A 19,623-nucleotide genomic window follows, 5' to 3' on the forward strand; every position below is an offset into this window, starting at 1 on the left:
ACATGAGTTAACTAGAGTAGATGAGGGTTAGCGCTGTAGAACATAGTTAATCAAGGGTATATGGGGGTGAACGTAGTAGAACATGGGTAAATTAGGGTAGATGTGGGTTAATGAGGGAATACAAAGGTAACTGATAGAAAAAGGTTACATAGGACATATCGTGCAACATACATGATCGTAATGACACTTAGTATTAATGTGTATTAATTATTGGGACATGATATGGACCTAACATGAACGTTTTGCCCATTTTTCCACCGCAAAATTACCAGACGACAGCTAACTTGATCTGAGAGGCAAGTTATACTTGAGGTTCAGTTTTCACTCCCAGTTTAAGGTCAAAACGAGTATATTGGTTCATCGTTCCCTCTCATATCTAAAGTTCCGTCGCCTTCGTAAATTACTTTACGACGCAGGGATATCAAAGACGTTGTGCGGCCGCCATATTGGCATTACGTTCACTTATTCTCAGTATTTCAGGCAAAACTCGCAACGCAACGCGCAAACTCGCGCGTCAACACGCAAGTACTTCAACTGCGCAGTCTGGGAGTAAATTTTTGAGGTTTTGGGTGGATGTTGTGAGGCCCTAATAACTATTAGGCCGAACTTCTTCGAAAAATTTATCGTTTTTATTCTTGAATAGGAGTGAATGAGCGAGTCTTTGCGCGAGTGGAAAGCAGTGGACTTCAAGTGACTGCATCATCATGTTTGGCGATATCAGTCGTCACTCACATCGTTGCCATCAAAGGCTGCTAATTACGTGTTTTAATTCCATGATAAAAACGTTAAAATACACCTCTTCTTTTTTCTTTCTAGAATTATGTCAAAGCTGTTTCCTCTTTCCGTGTGCGCCGATAGGTTCGGTTTCAAAGATTTGATCAGTAGGTAACTTTAAGCAGTAGCCTTTTTACCATAATTACAGTTGCAAGTAAAAACGATCGACCTCGGTACATGTTTGGGGAATAAACCACAAAAAATGTCCTTTCAACTAATGAGAGCCTTAAGCAAGGTAACCCGTTTCCCATAGAGTTTTAAAATATCGTAAATGATATAAATTATAACATTCCCTAAACAATGGCCATGGCTGGCATGTACAGATGAAAACAACCTGATGCAAGGAACGGTCAAGGAAAGTTTAAAAAAAAAACTATTACATCTGTTACCACTGAATAACTTTAACGCTTAAAGACTTTCAGAAAAGGTTGCATATAAGAAGTACAGCGAGAGTGAGAGAAGAAATAAGGCTCGACAACATGACACTTCTCTTTGGAGTAAACTAGTATCTTGTCCACTCCTAAAGCCACATAAATACTGAGAATTATTTTTTCCCTCTCTCTCCCTTATTAATCCATATATTTATTTTTTGTTTTCGTTTGTTTATGTCACGGTTTTCATTCAAAGGTGCCTTCATGTCAAACTTTTTAAAACAATCGATGACAAACTGCTTAAACTGAGAATCGATATGCTGAATATGTGAAGCAGCCCCACGAACCCTCGGGAGGAAATAAGACGCACTAGTGTAACAATAACTGCTTTTATTATCCAACTACACTTCGTAAAGTACAAATAACGCCACAAACGAGTACAAATATCACACGGTAATTGTACTCTGGAGTACCGGTTAAACAGGTTTTCTCGCATCGCGCAAGCGAAGAATTGAATTGTAGTCACGAAAAAAAAATGGCGGACAATTTGAATCATATTTCCGACGACGAAGAGTCAGAGTGATTGGAAAATATACAACCAAGTTTATTAGATGTATCAAACGAAGAAAAACAGCTAGACGACCTGGAAATTTCTTCATTTATTGAAGAAAAAAGAAGCAGCAACACGACAACACGCCAATTCCGTTCCGCTTCGCATACTTCTGTCGCGCACTCCCCATCAACAAATATCCGCGAATTTTTCCCGCACTGAAATAACAGTTTGGCGTGTTGGATAATAAATGACTTATTAGACGTTTTGTTGTGTAGTATCGCTGAGTATTTTTACTCGTTATTTGTATTTTCATTCGCCCTACGGGCTCGTCAAAATACGGCACAACTCGTAAAAATACTCAGGGATACTACACAACAAAACGTCTAATAAGATATATTTATTATCCAACTACACATCGCAGAGTACAAATAACGCCATAGACGAGTACAAATATCACGCGGTATTTGTACTCCAGAGTACCGGTTAAACAGGTTTTCTCGCATCGCGCAAGCGAAGAACTGAATTTTAGTTACGAAAAAAAAAATGGCGGACAATTTGAAACATATTTCCGAGGACGAAGAGTCAGAATGACTGGCAAATATACATCTAAGTTTATTAGATGAATCGAACAAAGAAAACAGCTGGACGACCTGGAAATTTCTTCATTTATTGAAGAAAAAAGAAGCAGCAACACGACAACGCGCCAATTCCGTTCCGCTTCGCATACTTCTGTCACGCACTCCCCGTAAGTAACTATCCGCGAAATTCGCACGCACTGAAGTAACAGTTTGACGTGTTGGATAATACGTAACTTATTAGACGTTTTGTTGTGAAGTACCGCTGAATATTTTTACTCGTTATTTGTATTTTGACTCGTCCTACGGGCTTGTCAAAATACGGCACAAGTCGTAAAAATACTCAGCGATACCACACAACAAGACGTCTAATAAGATGTATTTATTAAGTGTCATAAAAGTGATGAGCAATTTCCTTGACTTACTAATGCATTTCTAGAGGAAACAACTTATGCACTAGAAAATTGCCAAATGTCGTCTTGGCTGGTAAAGTCCTTTTTTTACAATCGCTATTTGAACTTTTGATAAGTAGTTTTTTAGAAAAGCTTTTCAAGATAAAAATTAGTGAGGTCGAAATGTCGTTCAAAATTATTATCATTAATTTTTATCTTGAAAAGCTATTTTAACTAAAACCCTTGTCACCCACGGATATAAAACAAAATTATCCGGAGAATAAATCTCAAGTCAAAAGAATGTTGCCTTATCGGAGCAGATCTAGAAAGGAAACATGAAGACCGCTCAGCGCTTTCTAAAAGTTATTGTGATAAACACATTTCCGAATATATACATCACATAATGGAAAGCTTCTTTGAAACAAATTATTTGAATTTCATTGTTTTGACTAAAATTACTATCTTTGCGGAAAAATAACTTGAAATTCGATTTACTTAACCAACCAATCACGGCTTCTAAAAAAATATCATCAGAGCTCAATTCGCTTGACTACATAATTTAACACTTTCGAAAAAAAGGGCTTTTATAATTTGATAATTTCCAAGTTTCCATAAAGAGAACATTAATAAGGTTCCTGTTCCAGGTAGATACAAGTAGCTGTTAGATGAGCTTTTTTAAAAATGTTTAGCTGGATGTACCATTTTTGTCCCTTACAGATAATGTCCTCCCACCACAAGGAAACAATTGACATTTCTAAGCTTTCTAAGTCCATTTTATTCCAATCAAGTGCGTCCACTTTACTTGTGCCTACCAAGGTGTAGTTGACTTTGGCCAATTTTCAAAATCAAATGTCACGTTGTCGCCAATGAGCATAAATGAAGCCCACTGAGATACTTTGTCAAAGCCTTTACTTCTCATCCACTTCCTGGCATGGTGAAGAGATTCACTGGCACTTTTACCGTGGAACAAATGATCGTAGAAGCAATTCATGAACTCTTCTGTTGCTTCATCCTCCAGTGCCCATCGTGCCGCTAACACCGAGCGAGCACCAGATCCTAAGAACGCTCGGGCGATCCCAATAACTCCCTCTGCTTTGACCTCTCCACGTGCACTGTGACAACAGCTGAGTACAACCAGTTTAGCTCTCACCTGAACTTCTGAAATGTCCTGCATCGTCAAAAGGTAGTCTTTCTCTCGTGGAGGACCGTCAATGGGGCCTTTAGGAGAGAGAACAATCTCTCCTCTATCAGGACTACCATGGGCAGCAAAATGTATCAGGCTTACTGAATTTATCGCTTGAAGTACAGCCTGTTTTGTTGCGCGGTCTCCAATCAAGGGCTTGACGCCAAGACGACTTCCAATCGTCTCTGCTTCCTTTCTTGCACGTGGCAATGGTGTTACTAACGTGCGTCTACCTTGGTACAATACCTCTCTAACCTCGGGGTCACCGACTATCAGCGCACCACTCTTACTGTGGTACTCGGGAGGACTGTCCTGAATAAGCTTCAGAGTAGTCAAGGAGGGAATGATGCGGATCCTGAATGTGTCCGAAAAATATTTGCCCTCTTTATCAGTTAAGGATGCAAATGGCACTTGGTACATGCAAGAATCAGGTACAATTATAATCTCAGGCTCTCTCAGTAAATCGGCCACAGAGGCAATGATTATATTGTGACACAGGTGGAGACTCGTTTTAGTGATGTCTTTTTCAGGTTTCCGGAAGCTTTCTTTTAAAAACTCATCTAAGTCAGGGACTAATCCAGTCTCTTCGTTTTTGTTCAAGCTCTCTTCCTTTTTTGTAAAACGAATAGCTTCTGTTGCTGTAAGAATCCAAAATCGCACATCTGCTTTACCAACCGAGATATAAAGGCATGTACAGTCAGTTTCCTTTGCGATAATGTTCTGAATGCCCCACCAAGATTGTGGATTGCCTGAAAACTGTTCTTTAATAGGGTATTGAGCTGCCATTAAGTCGGCTAGGCCTCTTGCCCGTTTCAACTCTTCCACGTAAAGAGCGCCTTGCGGATTCCCGGTGGAGGAGAGCAACCAACTGAGCACCTGGTAGGTATGGGCACCGTGCTCCTCTAAAAGAGATACTTTAATCTGATCGCTGTCTTTAATAAAACCACGCAAAGTATCAAATTTGTCAGTGCAACGATAAAGATACGAAAAGGCCTCTTTAAAATCGAATTGTAATAGCCTTAACGTTGCTAGATTACAAAGGCACTTAAACTCAATCAGGTTGTGTCCAATATCCTTGCTTGATAAGAGACCCTTCTGAAGGTAATTTTCAGCCACGTCATAATTACCAAGGAATAAAAAACATCCTCCTAACTGTGCGTAATCGATTGCTTCATCTTCTCTAAGACCCAAGTCCAAGTGAATGGCAAGGGCTTTCTTGACATAGTCTTGAGCCTTGCTATATTCACCACGCTTAAAAGAAATAAGGCCAAGGTTTTCGTAATCTTCCGCTTCTCCTTCTTTGTCACCGGTTTCCATTCTCATTGCACGTGCTTTCTCTAAATAATCGTCGCCCTTTGCAAATTTACCACGTAATAAAAAGAAACCTGCTAACTTTCCATAAATAATGGCCTCAATTCTTCTGCAGCCAATTCTCTTTGTGATTGATAGCGCTGTGTAGAGACATTCGTGAGCTTTGTCATGTTCACCAAGCATTCCAAGCATTGTTCCGAGGTTTCCGTTCCTTATTGCTTCTCCTTCTCTGTCGCCGATTTCTATACTGATAGCGAGTGCTTTCTCTTGATACTCTAGGGCCTTGTCATATTTACCAAGCGATTGGAACAGTGTTCCTAGGTTTCCGTAGCTTGCTGCTTGTCCTTTTCTGTCGCCAATTTTTATTCTGATAGCGAGTGCTTTCTCTTGATGCTCTCGGGCCTTGTCATATTTACCAAGCGATTGGAACAATGATCCTAGGTTTCCGTAGCTTGCTGCTTGTCCTTTTCTGTCGCCAATTTTTATTCTGATAGCGAGTGCTTTCTCTTGATGCTCTCGGGCCTTGTCATATTTACCAAGCGATTTGAACAATGATCCTAGGTTTCCGTAGCTTGCTGCTTGTCCTTTTCTGTCGCCAATTTTTATTCTGATAGCGAGTGCTTTCTCTTCATGCTCTCGGGCCTTGTCATATTTACCAAGCGATTTGAACAATGGTCCTAGGTTTCCGTAGCTTGCTGCTTGTCCTTCTCTGTCACCGATTTCTATTGTGATAGCGAGTGCTTTCTCTTGATACTCTAGGGCCTTGTCATATTTACCAAGCGATTGGAACAATGTTCCAAGGTTTCCATAGCTTGCTGCTTCTCCTTCTCTGTCGAAGATTTCTATTCTGATAGCGAGTGCTTTCTCTTGATACTCTCGGGCCTTGTCAAGTTTACCAAGCGATTGGAACAATGTTCCTAGGTTTCCGTAGCTTGATGCTTGTCCTTTTCTGTCGCCAATTTTTATTCTGATAGCGAGTGCTTTCTCTTGATACTCTCGGGCCTTGTCATATTTACCAAGCGATTCGAACAGTGTTCCTAGGTTTCCGTAGCTTGATGCTTGTCCTTTTCTGTCGCCAATTTCTATTCTCATAGCGAGTGCTTTCTCTTGATGCTCTCGGGCCTTGTCATATTTAACAAGCGATTTGAACAATGATCCTAGGTTTCCGTAGCTTGCTGCTTGTCCTTCTCTGTCACCGATTTCTATTGTGATAGCGAGTGCTTTCTCTTGATACTCTCGGGCCTTGTCATATTTACCAAGCGATTCGAACAATGTTCCTAGGTTTCCGTAGCTTGCTCCTTGTCCTTCTCTGTCACCAATTTCTATTGTGATAGCGAGTGCTTTCTCTTGATACTCTAGGGCCTTGTCATATTTACCAAGCAATTGGAACAATGTTCCTAGGTTTCCGTAGCTTGCTGCTTGTCCTTCTCTGTTACCGATTTCTATTGTGATAGCGAGTGCTTTCTCTTGATACTCTCGGGCCTTGTCATATTTACCAAGCGATTGGAACAATGTTCCTAGGTTTCCGTGGCTTGATGCTTGTCCTTTTCTGTCGCCAATTTCTATTCTCATAGCGAGTGCTTTCTCTTGATACTCTCGGGCCTTGTCATATTTACCAAGCATTTGGAACAATGTTCCTAGGTTTCCGTAGCTTGCTGCTTGTCCTTCTCTGTCGCCGATTTCTATTCTGATAGCGAGTGCTTTTTCTTGATACTCTTGGGCCTTGTCATATTTACCAAGCGATTGGAACAATGTTCCTAGGTTTCCGTAGCTTGATGCTTGTCCTTTCCTGTCGCCAATTTTTATTCTGATAGCGAGTGCTTTCTCTTGATACTCTCGGGCCTTGACATATTTACCAAGCGATTGGAACAATGTTCCTAGGTTTCCGTAGCTTGATGCTTGTCCTTTTCTGTCGCCGATTTCTATTCTGATACCAAGTGCTTCCTCTTGATACTCTCGGGCCTTGTCATATCTACCAAGCGATTGGAACAATGTTCCTAGGTTTCCGTAGCTTGCTGCTTCTGCTTCTCTGTCGCCGATATCTATTCTAATAGCGAGTGCTTTCTCTTGATACTCTCGGGCCTTGTCATATTTACGAAGCGATTGGAACAATGTACCTAGTTTTCCGTAGCATGATGCTTGTCCTTTTCTGTCGCCGATTTCTATTTTGATACCGAGTGCTTCCTCTTGATACTCTTGGGCCTTGTCATATTTACCAAGCGATTGGAACAATGTTCCTAGGTTTCCGTAGCTTGCTGCTTCTGCTTCTCTGTCGCCGATATCTATTCTGATAGCGAGTGCTTTCTCTTGATACTCTCGGGCCTTGTCATATTTACCAAGCGATTGGAACAATGTTCCTAGGTTTCCGTAGCTTGATGCTTGTCCTTTTCTGTCGCCAATTTTTATTCTGATAGCGAGTGCTTTCTCTTGATACTCTCGGGCCTTGTCATATTTACCAAGCGATTGGAACAATGTTCCTAGGTTTCCGTAGCTTGCTGCTTCTCCTTCTCTGTCGCCGATATCTATTGTGATAGCTAGTGCTTTCTCTTGATACTCTCGGGCCTTGTCATATTTACCAAGCGATTGGAACAATGTTCCTAGGTTTCCGTAGCTTGCTGCTTCTCCTTCTCTGTCGCCGATATCTATTGTGATAGCTAGTGCTTTCTCTTGATACTCTCGGGCCTTGTCATATTTACCAAGTGATTGGAACAATGTTCCTAGGTTTCCGTAGCTTGCTGCTTCTCCTTCTCTGTCGCCGATATCTATTCTGATAGCTAGTGCTTTCTCTTGATACTCTCGGGCCTTGTCATATTTACCAAGCGATTGGAACAATGTTACTAGGTTTCCGTAGCTTGATGCTTGTCCTTTTCTGTCGCCGATTTCTATTCTGTCACCGAGTGCTTCCTCTTGATACTCTCGGGCCTTGTCATATTTACCAAGCGATTGGAACAATGTTCCTAGGTTTCCGTAGCTTGATGCTTGTCCTTTTTTGTCGCCAATTTTTATTCTGATAGCGAGTGCTTTCTCTTGATACTCTCGGGCCTTGTCATATTTACCAAGCGATTGGAACAATGTTCCTAGGTTTCCGTAGCTTGCTGCTTCTCCTTCTCTGTCGCCGATATCTATTCTGATAGCTAGTGCTTTCTCTTGATACTCTCGGGCCTTGTCATATTTACCAAGCGATTGGAACAATGTTTCTAGGTTTCCGTAGCTTGCTGCTTCTCCTTCTCTGTCGCCGATATCTATTCTGATAGCTAGTGCTTTCTCTTGATACTCTCGGGCCTTGTCATATTTACTAAGCGATTCGAACAATGTTCCTAGGTTTCCGTGGCTTGATGCTTGTCCTTTTCTATCGCCAATTTCTATTCTCATAGCGAGTGCTTTCTCTTGATACTCTCGGGCCTTGTCATATTCACCAAGCATTTGGAACAATGTTCCTAGGTTTCCGTAGCTTGCTGCTTGTCCTTCTCTGTCGCCGATTTCTATTCTGATAGCGAGTGCTTTCTCTTGATACTCTCGGGCCTTGTCATATTTACCAAGCGATTGGAACAATGTTCCTAGGTTTCCGTAGCTTGATGCTTGTCCTACTCTGTCGCCGATTTCTATTCTGATAGCGAGTGCTTTCTCTTGATACTCTCGGGCCTTGTCATATTTACCAAGCGATTGGAACAATCTTCCTAGGTCTACGTAGCTTACTGCTTGTCCTCTTCTGTCGCTAATTCCTATTCTTAGAGCGAGAGCCTTTTCTTGATATTCACTGGCCTTGTCGTATTTACCAAGTCCTTGGAGCAGTTTTCCTAGGTTTCCATAACATACAGCCTCGCCTTCTGCATCACTATTCTTTTTCATAATGGTCATTGCTGACTCATAAAATCCTTTGGCCTCCACGAACTTGTTTTGATCCTGGAGTATCTTTGCTAGTCTTAACTGTAGCCATCCTTTTCCTAGAGTATCATCAGATTCCTGAAATAAGAGTAGTTGTTCTCTGACGTATTTTTCAGTATTTGTATAGTTAAATAATGTGGAGTATGCCTTTGTTGCTGTGGTAAAGATATCTTGGTAAAGTAATTTAGCCATTGGACTATCCTCTCTAAATCCCCGATTGTGTAGGAAAATGTAACATTCGCGGCACATTTCCATGGCTTGTAGAACATGGCCAGTGTTGAGAAGAAAAATTGCAACAGCTGTAGCTATGCTGATAATTGACGTGGTTGTAGCGTCCACTTCTGTGTTGTCCATCATAACCTTGTTCGCTGTTGGTGTCAGAATTAAAGGAAATCAAACATAATACATCCAAGAGAAGGGACTCAGACAACTCTTATTCAATGGCGGTTTTACAGTGTAAAATTTTTTGTTCAAGAGGAAAGTAATTGGGTTAATACTAGGAGGGGTGGCGGGGAAGGTTCACAAAGAGGTGAATACTGACAGAAATTTGACGTAAATTTAAGTTTCCGCCGCCTCGGTCGAGTAAGATGTATTTGCTTCGATTAAATGAAAATGCCTTCCAGTGCATTTCCACTAATTCATGGCTTTTACCATTTGAGATTGAAAACATGAAAAATCTAATTTAAAATGCGAGTTCTTTTCCCGTTGACTGATGAATTAAAAATAAATATGTTTACTTTGGAAAACAAGGAGATTGGCCTCATATTTTATACAAAATCATGATTTCAGTTCACGGCAGCAGCTATGGATGAAAATAGATGATATTGAGAAGAAAGAAACCTTATTGGTTGGTTGGGGCTCCAAATGATCTTATCTTAAGTTTATGTATCATATACATTGTTTCTCGCTTTTCAGTTAACTTTCTAGCAAAAAACTATGGCAATTCTACATAATTTATAACTCATTTGAAGAGGCAGTATCTTGTCAAAAGAGTTCTCTTTTTCTGAAGGTTAAGGAAGATTTCACACCCCCTTGGTTGGCGACACAACCAACTAAAAATAGAGTAGAACTCCTGACGTTCAGAAAAAGCAAAATAGCGCTTCCGGGAAAGTGAAAGGTTTTTAGCCAACTTTCACTCCGTGAGCTTCCGTCGGCATGCACTTTTTAGGTAGTCAGCTAGGTATAAAACCACTAAAAATAACGTCGAGGGCCGGGCAAACCACGAACCCTCATTACTCTCTCAAAGCTATTTTTTCATCAGGAGATTTAAAAATTTCCGATTTTTCCCTTTCTGAACGTTTCATGATAAGGAATTGACTTGTTCATTTCCGAAAGCCAGAGGAATCAAACTCGAGTGTCAACAATCAAAGTGACGCTATGGTGAAATCACGGATAAACTATGCAAAATACAATTAAAATATACAGTGATTTTTCTGAAATTAAAGCCAACGATCCTGTGGTTCCAGTATACAGAATAACGTTGGCATCCTAAAAAAGTCCTCCTCAAAGCTTTCTCGATAATCCTAAGGCCGTGTTAACGCCACGAATTTGCATATCAAACCCCTTCCTAACCCTTTTTTTATTGTATAAATATTATATCGAAAGAAATCGAAATTGCTAAATAGTAGCGTTTCAGGGACACAGGAACAAAGATTGACGAGACTGCTAAGACAGAGGCAGCGAGCGTTTTGAAACGTGGGGAGGGGAGAGGGGAGGCATACGCATACCCCTACTCAAATTTTCCAAAATGCCCCTTGCGTTGTTCGTTAACACAAGCAAACCAATCTGTAATCTTTACAGTTTCGACTGTGACCGTAATCCACTTTTGACCTACTTTCATTTTTCCCGGCCCAGTCTAAATCTTTCAGCTAAGCATTTGATTGGGTTCTCTCAGACAAAATTAACTCGTCTAATTTCCTAGACGTGCTGTCTAGTCTAATGGGGAACTGCCGACAGTTGATAAGCTTCTCGGGCACAGGCTGGAGCTGTTCAAAAAATAGTTTTATGACAGGTCATTTTGCCAAGCACGATGCTGATGAAAGAATTTATAAAAAGATCATAAGATTAAATATCTTGCCAAATTTTATGCCGCGCTAAGGATATTTTTTGGCAGCAAAACGTGGGGAGGGGGGCGCTGAGCCCCCCTCAAAAAAATTTTTAGTTGGGGCGGGGGACACTGCAGCCGTCCGGCCCCCTGCTCCGCCGCTATGTGAGAGCAGTCACAATCAGCAATATAAGAGTATATACATGTTTATCTGAACTTTGGGCGCAAACTTAGGACTTGGAAATTGAGATTAACACAAAGTAAACCTCTTGGGCGCTAACGTAAGAGTTAACAAGAGACGAGATCCACTTCCACATGGTATCGCGCATGTCCACACGTCACGAACTTGTGTAACACAATACGAATTTCACATATTCACAAGTAAAGATATAATTTGAAGTTAGGAAAGCTCTGCGATTCAAATAAGATGAAATGAAATAAAAGCCGAATTACATGTAACACCACCCGCACAATAAGAGAATAAAGTGGACCACCACATGGCCTTAAGTTTGGTAATGAATCATGATAACAACTTTGACCCGATAAGTTTGATATTTCTCATACCTATTTACTGGATGATGATTGTATATTATGAGGGGAAGTTACATTTTAATTAATTTTGGAACGATTAAAGTGTTAACAGCCGGACCAAGTCATATCTCTCCGCTATTGAGTTATTCGCCAAATTTTGGATGTATTCCGCAAATATGAAGGCCATAAAGTAAAACAAATAATATTATTCCTTCTTTCGCCTCATATATGATAAGTTATCCACTACACACTGACAGTGAACGCTTCGATGGCTCAGGAGACAAACTATGATACCAAAACATCTTTAAATTTTTTTTTTAACATATATGACGGCTTTCCCAGCCGCCATTTTTATATTAGAAATAACAATCCGTTGATTAGTTGCTAAAAGTTCCTATGATTTTCAAGAAACGTTCAATCTGTTCAGGATAAAACGTGAATGCAGAAGTAAGAGTTTAACCTTTGCTATCTTCTTTGAGGTGATGGAGGTTTATTTTTCAATTCGTTTGTTATTTTAAATTTCAGTGTGTTAAATGTACAGCTAATAAACGGAAACAAAAAACAAGTTCCTAATTTTTCCTTGAACTTATCTCGGAATTAATGATTTCCTATTTTCAGTGTTTTTTGTCACATACTTTCGGTCAAAGTTTTCATTTTCCATCAAGTCATCACAACTCGGAAATAAATGTGTTATACATCCATATTAAGGGGAGGGGGACTTTTGGTGCATTTCACCCCTCTTTTGTGACACGACTGTAGCACCCCTCCTTTCTATCTTTTGAAAAAGGATGCTAAATATCTAGAGGCACATAGATAACAGACCGTGCGTTACTGTAACGGTGAGAATATTATCAATGTCTTTACTACTTACAGAACATATCATTTACTTCTGCCGCATTGAACCATTCTCTCTCAACACGCGGTGTATTAGACTTTGATCGTATCTGCCCTAGAAAGTGAAACTTCTCTGCACTGCAAGAAATCATGACACATGACATCAAATAAGAAAAAGCAATTGCTCAAAATACGAAAAATAAATTGCTCCTCAGAGCAATTTTCGATGAGATGCAGGGAAAACTAAAATATTGACACAAATAAGATGATAGCTTCACGGGTTTAAAGATCATTACTAATTTTCGAGTACAAAAACAACCTCAGCCGTAGAGAATTCTTATCATTATGTAAATGATCGTTCGATATACTACTCTCAAATTGCGAGCTCTTTGTTTAAGTAAGAAAAGAGATAACGACAACGTAAAAGTAGCGGGAAACACCACTGTGAGTTTTTAGAAGAATATCAAACAGGTACAAGGAACAAAGTACAAGAATCACCACTTTTTTGTAGTCCAAGTTCAATCCTCTCTATCTCTTCCCTCAAAAAAAGATAACTGTTGATAATTACCTGGAAAGGTTTAAGCTGGATCAGTTCACCCTGATGTCAACTGATTCTTATGATCTTTCGTTATATTCTGAAGAAATGAATAAAGAGGGTAAGTTTCTAAAGAAATTATGGTGCCGCGTCAGTGAGGGGAAGGGGGTACATTTATAAAACAAGATCATTCCGTTTTATCAACTGATTTAACTAATGTAAATTAGCCACCATAAAGAGTTTTTGAAGCTACCATTTCGAGCGTTAGCCCTTCGTTTAGAACGAAAGACGAAAGGCTATCACTCAGCACATCATAAGCTCACTACAGTGGCTAATTTACGTTATTCTGGATAAAACCTATAACTGTAGAAATGGTCGGTACTGACGTCTTATCAGATCGAAAACACCGATCAACGACATCCGTTCTACTTATTTTGTAGCGACTTTGTCTTCGATCGATATCATACAAATCACACCAAGTGAAAAGTGAAGAGTTCACGAAGAGTCAGTCATGACATGTAGATATCTTACCATTTACAGTCAGAAGCTTCGGTTGAACTGTGATCGATCATGTGATAAAAATCAAAAAAATAATGCCGAGGCCTGACGTCCCCTGCTATACAAGTTACAAACTGTTTCAGTTTTACAAACTCAAATGGCATCGTCAATAATTAAATTTAGATGTTCAAAACCGAATTACGCGAACAGAGATGGAAAATAAAAGAAAACACCAAGAAAATTGTTATCAATCTCTTCTCATCTTCCTTCTAGCGTAATAAAATGAACAGATGAGTTTCGTTCATCTGTCCGTAACATACAATTTCTATTTTTTCCGCTAAGATTCTTTTTTCGGGGAGTTTGCTTGATAATACAACGTTGTGGTGGACTGAAAAGAAGTCGAATTAAAAGTTAGCAAAATAGAAAGAATAGAAAGAAACTGTGGTTCTGCGTTGGTGAGGGAGTAAAACAAGGTAATTTTGGTTTTCTCAACTGAGTTGATAATGTTAACTAGCCACCGTTAGGAGTTCAAAGCTGACGTTTCGAACGTTAGCCCTTCGTCAAAGCGAATGCAGGAATCGTGGGTTGTTTGTGCGTTTCTATGCAGAAAATAGAGCTACGCTATTGGTGGAACCATGATAACGAGAAAAACATATTATCGGAATAGGTCACCTAGTGGTCTCCTTCTCGTCATCTTCTTGTTTCACTAATGGACATCTTTTTGCAATAAGCGCAAGTTATGCAACAGATGGCATTGGCAGAGGTGCTCGTAAAGTGATCAGCAATCTCAATGGATCGTTTTGGTCCCGATACTTTCTCAACGTTACGAATGAAAGGACAAGTTTTCCATCGTGCGCGAACTCATTTGAAAGTTCGGGTTGGTCATTAATTTGTATTTAACTTTTGACCGATATGTAGCCTATGTTTCGTCGCGTTTGAATGAAATAAGTGGAAAGTGCCAAAAGATAGTACCAGTCTCCTGAATCATTTTGAAGTAAAGTTTTAAGAATGGTGGATGTAACTGCGTAGTTGTGATGATTGCTAGTTTCGAAATGCTGAGGGACGCGTATTTCGTGTGCTTTTCATTTATGTTTTATTTTTATCAATTAATCTCTCGTTAGTTAATGATTGTTACCAATAAAATCGTTATTTCTGTCATGCATCAAATATTGCATTTCACTTTTCATCATATTAGTTCGGTTGCTGTTGTTGCTATCAACTTATTATCTGCTGTCGTTAGGGGCTAGACCAAAATAAGTCGTTCTTTATTTTGTATTTACGATATTTCCTTTATTGTTTGTATTAATGCTTATTTCTCGCATTCAGTTATTTTACAATCCCTCTTCATAACCGCCATGATAGATTTGCTGGATCAATGTTACTAAAGGTAGTGTCGGCCGACATGGCGATCGACATGTCAACCGACATGTCGGTCGACGGTCGGTCGACAGTCGGTCGACAGTCGGTCGACAGTCGGTCGATACTCGGTCGATAGTCGGTCGATAGTCGGTCGATAGTCGGTCGATAGTCGATCGATAGTCGGCCGAGAGTCGGAAAATAGTCGGTCGACATGTCGGTCGATATGTCGATCGCTATATGTCGGCCGATATTCGGTCGCCTTATTGGTAGACAGTCGGTCGATATTTGACCGACACTTGGCCGACACTTGGCCGACACTTGGTCGACACTTGGCCGATGCTTCACCGATACTTCACTGACACTTAAGGAGGCTCGAAAGGGTTTTTTTGACCGCGGGGAGAATGGATTCCAAGATACACGCAAGCTTATTGCTCGCGAGAAAAATAAGCGATGGCGCGCGCGATCAGATCCGCGGGCGAGTTGTAAACAAACATGGACGTGTTTTAAGGAAATCTTAACAGGATAGAACTTCTGCTGTTGTTCGGGGCATAGACTAAAACTAGAAACAACGAAACGACTTTCACAACCGAAACGACCGAAACGACCGAAACGAAACGTTCAAAACAAAACCACCGAAACAAAGGAAACGAAACCACCGACTGACTGCCAAAACGAATGGAGCAACTGAAACGAAACCATTGAAACAATTGAAACGAAACCACCAAATCAAACGAAACGTAGCCATCAGAATGAAGTATTATTTTTTAGGCATGAATCATCTTCAACTGCACTGCTTTCCTAGCAGAGGTATGTTTAAATCTAACATATCGCTCGGGCCGTGTTTACGTGGAGGTGGTTAAACCCTCTTAAACCCTCTTAGGAGGATCAGTTCTCTATGAACAGCTTCATTGTATTTCAATAAACAATAACTTTAATGAGGCAATTCAGTGTTCATGTTTAAAATATTCATTAAAAATAATTAACCGTTATTATCACAAATCTAATATTATCTTTACTCACGCAACCGGGTAAGGCAACTGAAACATATAAATACAACGAAAATGAAGTCAAGAAGCTGAGGCTCGGTCGAAATCCTGCAATTACATGTCTGATCTACCGTTTTTTATAATTACCCACTACATTTTGAAATAACTGATTGCTTTCTACAGAACGTCAAAGAAAATAATCCTAGCTATAAAACACTTCGCCAGAGCCTCGCGAAAATTGCCCCCCATTCTGAAAATGATTTACATTGTATATCAAAAGTTAAGCCTCCCAAAATGCCCAGATTTTTTCGAAGAGTTCTTTGTCCCCTTATTTTTGCAAAAAGCAGAAGAAAAAATATCCGCCTTATAAATTGGTTGCAAACGAACAGACTACTGAAAAGAAATGTCAACTGCGGGAATTGTAGGAATGCAATGCGCCTCATTCGCCATCTGCGCAAAGGGGACGGATACATTTGGTAAGTAATTTCAATTCCAATTTCAATTAATCTAACTACAGATTTTCCCTGCCGACCTGACCTAAAATTCGATAGCATTCAACTATTTCAGACCAGTTGGAGTGGACCCGGGATTTGCGATAACGGTTTGTAAACGGTTTTCGCAAACTCTTGAGAAGGACTTCAAATTCAAAAACAACACCCTATTTCAGACCAAAATGGTCAAAATCTAAACCCTTGGAACGGGACATACCTATATAGCTTAAACTTAACTTTTAAACAGGAGATGTCACCGTTGTCGACGCTCTTTGTCAGTGAGAGTACATTCGTATTTCTCTGGAAGCAAAATTTCAATCGCACGGCAGTTGCAGTTTCTCTGGAAATGGGCGTACAAGAGTTCGTTACGAATGATGAAAATTGAAGGAACAGCTTCACTGAAAGTTTTAGTCAAGTTTGCACGAAAGTGTCGGCAAATTGCATGGGAAGCATTGTTGCGTCACCCGATCCCACAGTTAGGCAGACCAGGTGTGATTGTGCAGATCGACGAATCAGCATTCAATTACAAGTCCAAGGTGAGGAAATAGGAAGTACAGGCCTTCGAGTAGTCATGAGTTAGGTGGGTTCGGATCCTAGAGGGTGTCCTTCGACGAAAAATGGTATCTGTATTTTTAAAGTAAACTCCAACAAATTATGTTGACATAAATATGTTTAACTTTTTCTGTTGACATCTGGCTGACATCACTTGTCAGTGAAGAGTACGAACCAAAACATGAATAGTGGAATACCGAATTTCGAACCATAAACGGAAATTGCAGTTTGTTCGAAAAATGGGGAGCTTCGAGAAAGCGGGAGTAAAATTACAATGAAGTAAAGCCAAGGGAAACGAATTTTGCCTCCAAAAAGGGGATTTTCGGAAAAATGAGTATTCGAGAAATCTGTATTCCACTGTACAACGGTCGTAGTTTCTAAGAGAACGCAAGCGTTGCGAGTACATACAGTACATGAACTCACGACTGGAACCTTTGTCAGAGTGAAGGAAAATGTGAAATGTACGCACTACCTGACCTCAGCTGTTTCCATCCTCTCATTACAGAACCAAACTAAGGCAATTAATCTAATGCTAAAGATTTTTGGGAGCGCGTCGTATCACCTCCGCCCCCTCCCATCTTTAATGTACCGTATTTCCAATGATTCTTTTCATAATATTTTAATTAATGCAGCTGTAATTGTTATTCCTTTGCAGTTTAACAGGGGGCGTCGGCCTCGAAGAGAGAGATGGGTACTGGGGTTGTTTGACACACAGTATACTCCAGCCCGTCCATACCTACAGCTCGTAAGGCGACGCAATGCGGCGAATCTTTTGCGTATTATTCAACGGAAGGTTCAACCTGGCTCCATAGTGTACACGGACCAGTGGGCGGCTTATCGGCAACTCCAGAGGAGACTCGGTTTACAACTCGGGGCGGTGAATCATTCAATCATTTTGTTGATCCAGTAACCGGAGTCCATACACAGAACGCTGAAAGCAACTGGTGTACGGCAAAGGAAAAATTTAAGAAAATGAAGGGAAACACAAACCCTGACTTTCTCTTTGAATACCTACAGGAATTCACGTGGCGAAGGTGGTATGGTGAGCCTCACCCAAATGGATGCTTTCGAAGGCTGCTCGATGACATTGCTGAATAGTATCCCCTTTAAGGGAATCAGTCAAAACCATTGTATTCGTACGGGACCCAACACACAGCAAAAAAAGGTCGTCTCTTTCTGCTTCCATCATCCCCCACCCTCAAAGTAGGCTTGGTTCCATACCCCCACACCGGAGTAAATCTATCTGTGTGTTGTTTTACAAGCTTCTTGGACACAAAATAATTTAAATAATCTTTGTTGAGAAAATTTTTGTTGGTTATTTTACTTGTCAGAATAAAGTTTTATTGGTTTAATGTTAACTGTCTCAGAACTTTTGCTATTTGAAGAGATGCAATTCATCCAGTTCCGGCTGTACCATAGACATGTGTGAACTAAATACTAAAAAGCATGTTACTCGGCTAGAGTTTATTCCCGTGAAGTGACGCCCCTGCGATTCGCATAAGTTATTAGTTATTGTAAAGCTCCCGTTAGGCGAGTAGGAAAAAGCTTAAGTCTCAAAAATAAAGGGAAAATATTCGAGAGAAAAGTACAGATTGAAACCATAAAGAGATTAGGTCTTCGGAAAGTTTTATCATAGGTGCTAACTTTTTCTTAAAGTGGGACGGTGACGCAAGGATTTGCGTTTATGAGGATTTTCACTTTCCCGTTATTGTTACTTGCTTAACGGACTTCAATTCGTGAGTGGCTCATGTTGTAGTTAATGAGTCACCCCCAAATTTTTTTAATTCACCAAGTCATTCATAAGTCGTTTCTTATCTTAATCATATACCTGAAAGTTTATGCGTTCAAATCAAATTTTCTTCAAATCAAATTTTTCAATACCGACACTGCAACAATACACAACCACACGAGCGGCGTTCAAACTGTATTAACCGATAAAGTTCAGACACTTGACCAATAGACTTCCGACACTCGGCCGATAGACCACTGACACTTGACCGATATTCCACCGAGACGCGACACTCCCTCTGTCGGTCGACATATCGACCGACTATCTTCCGAGTATCGACCGACTATCGACCGACTATCGACCGATTATCGACCAACTGGCGACCGACTGTCGACCGCCATGTCGGTCGACACTACCTATAGTAAAATTGATCCGATTTGCTTTCCTCCATTTGTGGACGCCATCTTGAATTTTACACAAGAAGTTTGAAATCGTCTTCGGACTATCAAAAGTTTGCGCATGCGTAAATCGTAGCACTGTCCCTTTTATTGACTGATACTGAACGTAAATGATTTACCTTTTCATCTATACTTATTTTACTCCTAAAGTCTCTTTGATAAAGGCGGGTAAACAGGACTTCAATTCTGCTCGCCTATCCGGCTTCATATGAATCCGAGATAATATTAGATAACATTTGTAATATTTCATTTTTAACCATCTGCTGTAGTCCTTTGATTACACTGCTGGCGTATTTTTAAAATATGCAGCCAGACTTAATGGGAGATGAAATTCCAATGATCACCTGTTGATTGGTTTTCGTTTTGGCAAAGAACGATAGGTTTCTTCTACAACAGAATGCGCTCTCTACTGCCTGAGATTGTCTCTGTGTGTATCCATCAACCCTGTAGTGCACAGTGATTTAGCAAACCAGGCCACAACACGCCCCTTGCTGATAGACCTGCAAAACAATGCTTCAGTTGATTCGGGTATGGAGGATTTAGAAACATTGGTGGTTTCCAG

At 40.3% G+C, this 19,623-nt stretch overlaps 3 protein-coding genes and 1 pseudogene across 3 annotated transcripts in view; 1 reads left to right on the top strand and 3 right to left on the bottom strand.

The window, feature by feature from the left end:
• LOC148716709 (uncharacterized) overlaps nucleotides 1-13,059 on the bottom strand; it is a 21,586-nt gene extending 8,527 nt beyond the window's left edge. The window contains exons 1-2 of the mRNA XM_088745245.1: nucleotides 13,022-13,059; nucleotides 12,491-12,591 (exon numbers count right to left, since the gene is read on the bottom strand). Coding sequence (XP_088601371.1) covers nucleotides 12,491-12,502 — 12 coding nt within the window. The 5' untranslated portion in view covers nucleotides 12,503-12,591; nucleotides 13,022-13,059. The remainder of the gene's footprint in view (nucleotides 1-12,490; nucleotides 12,592-13,021) is intronic.
• Nucleotides 1-19,623, bottom strand: part of LOC148716708 (uncharacterized) — a 60,606-nt gene that overhangs the window by 23,404 nt on the left and 17,579 nt on the right. The window lies entirely within an intron of this gene.
• Nucleotides 2,350-9,398, bottom strand: LOC148716710 (uncharacterized). Its single transcript, XM_088745633.1, has one exon. It carries the CDS (start codon nucleotides 9,396-9,398, stop codon nucleotides 3,474-3,476), a length of 5,925 nt encoding a protein of 1,974 aa, XP_088601759.1. The 3' UTR covers nucleotides 2,350-3,473.
• On the top strand, nucleotides 16,126-18,232 carry LOC148716711 (uncharacterized; annotated as a pseudogene).

Source organism: Stylophora pistillata, chromosome 14 (assembly GCF_964205215.1).
Source record: "Stylophora pistillata chromosome 14, jaStyPist1.2, whole genome shotgun sequence".
In the NCBI taxonomy this organism is placed as follows: domain Eukaryota; kingdom Metazoa; phylum Cnidaria; class Anthozoa; order Scleractinia; family Pocilloporidae; genus Stylophora; species Stylophora pistillata.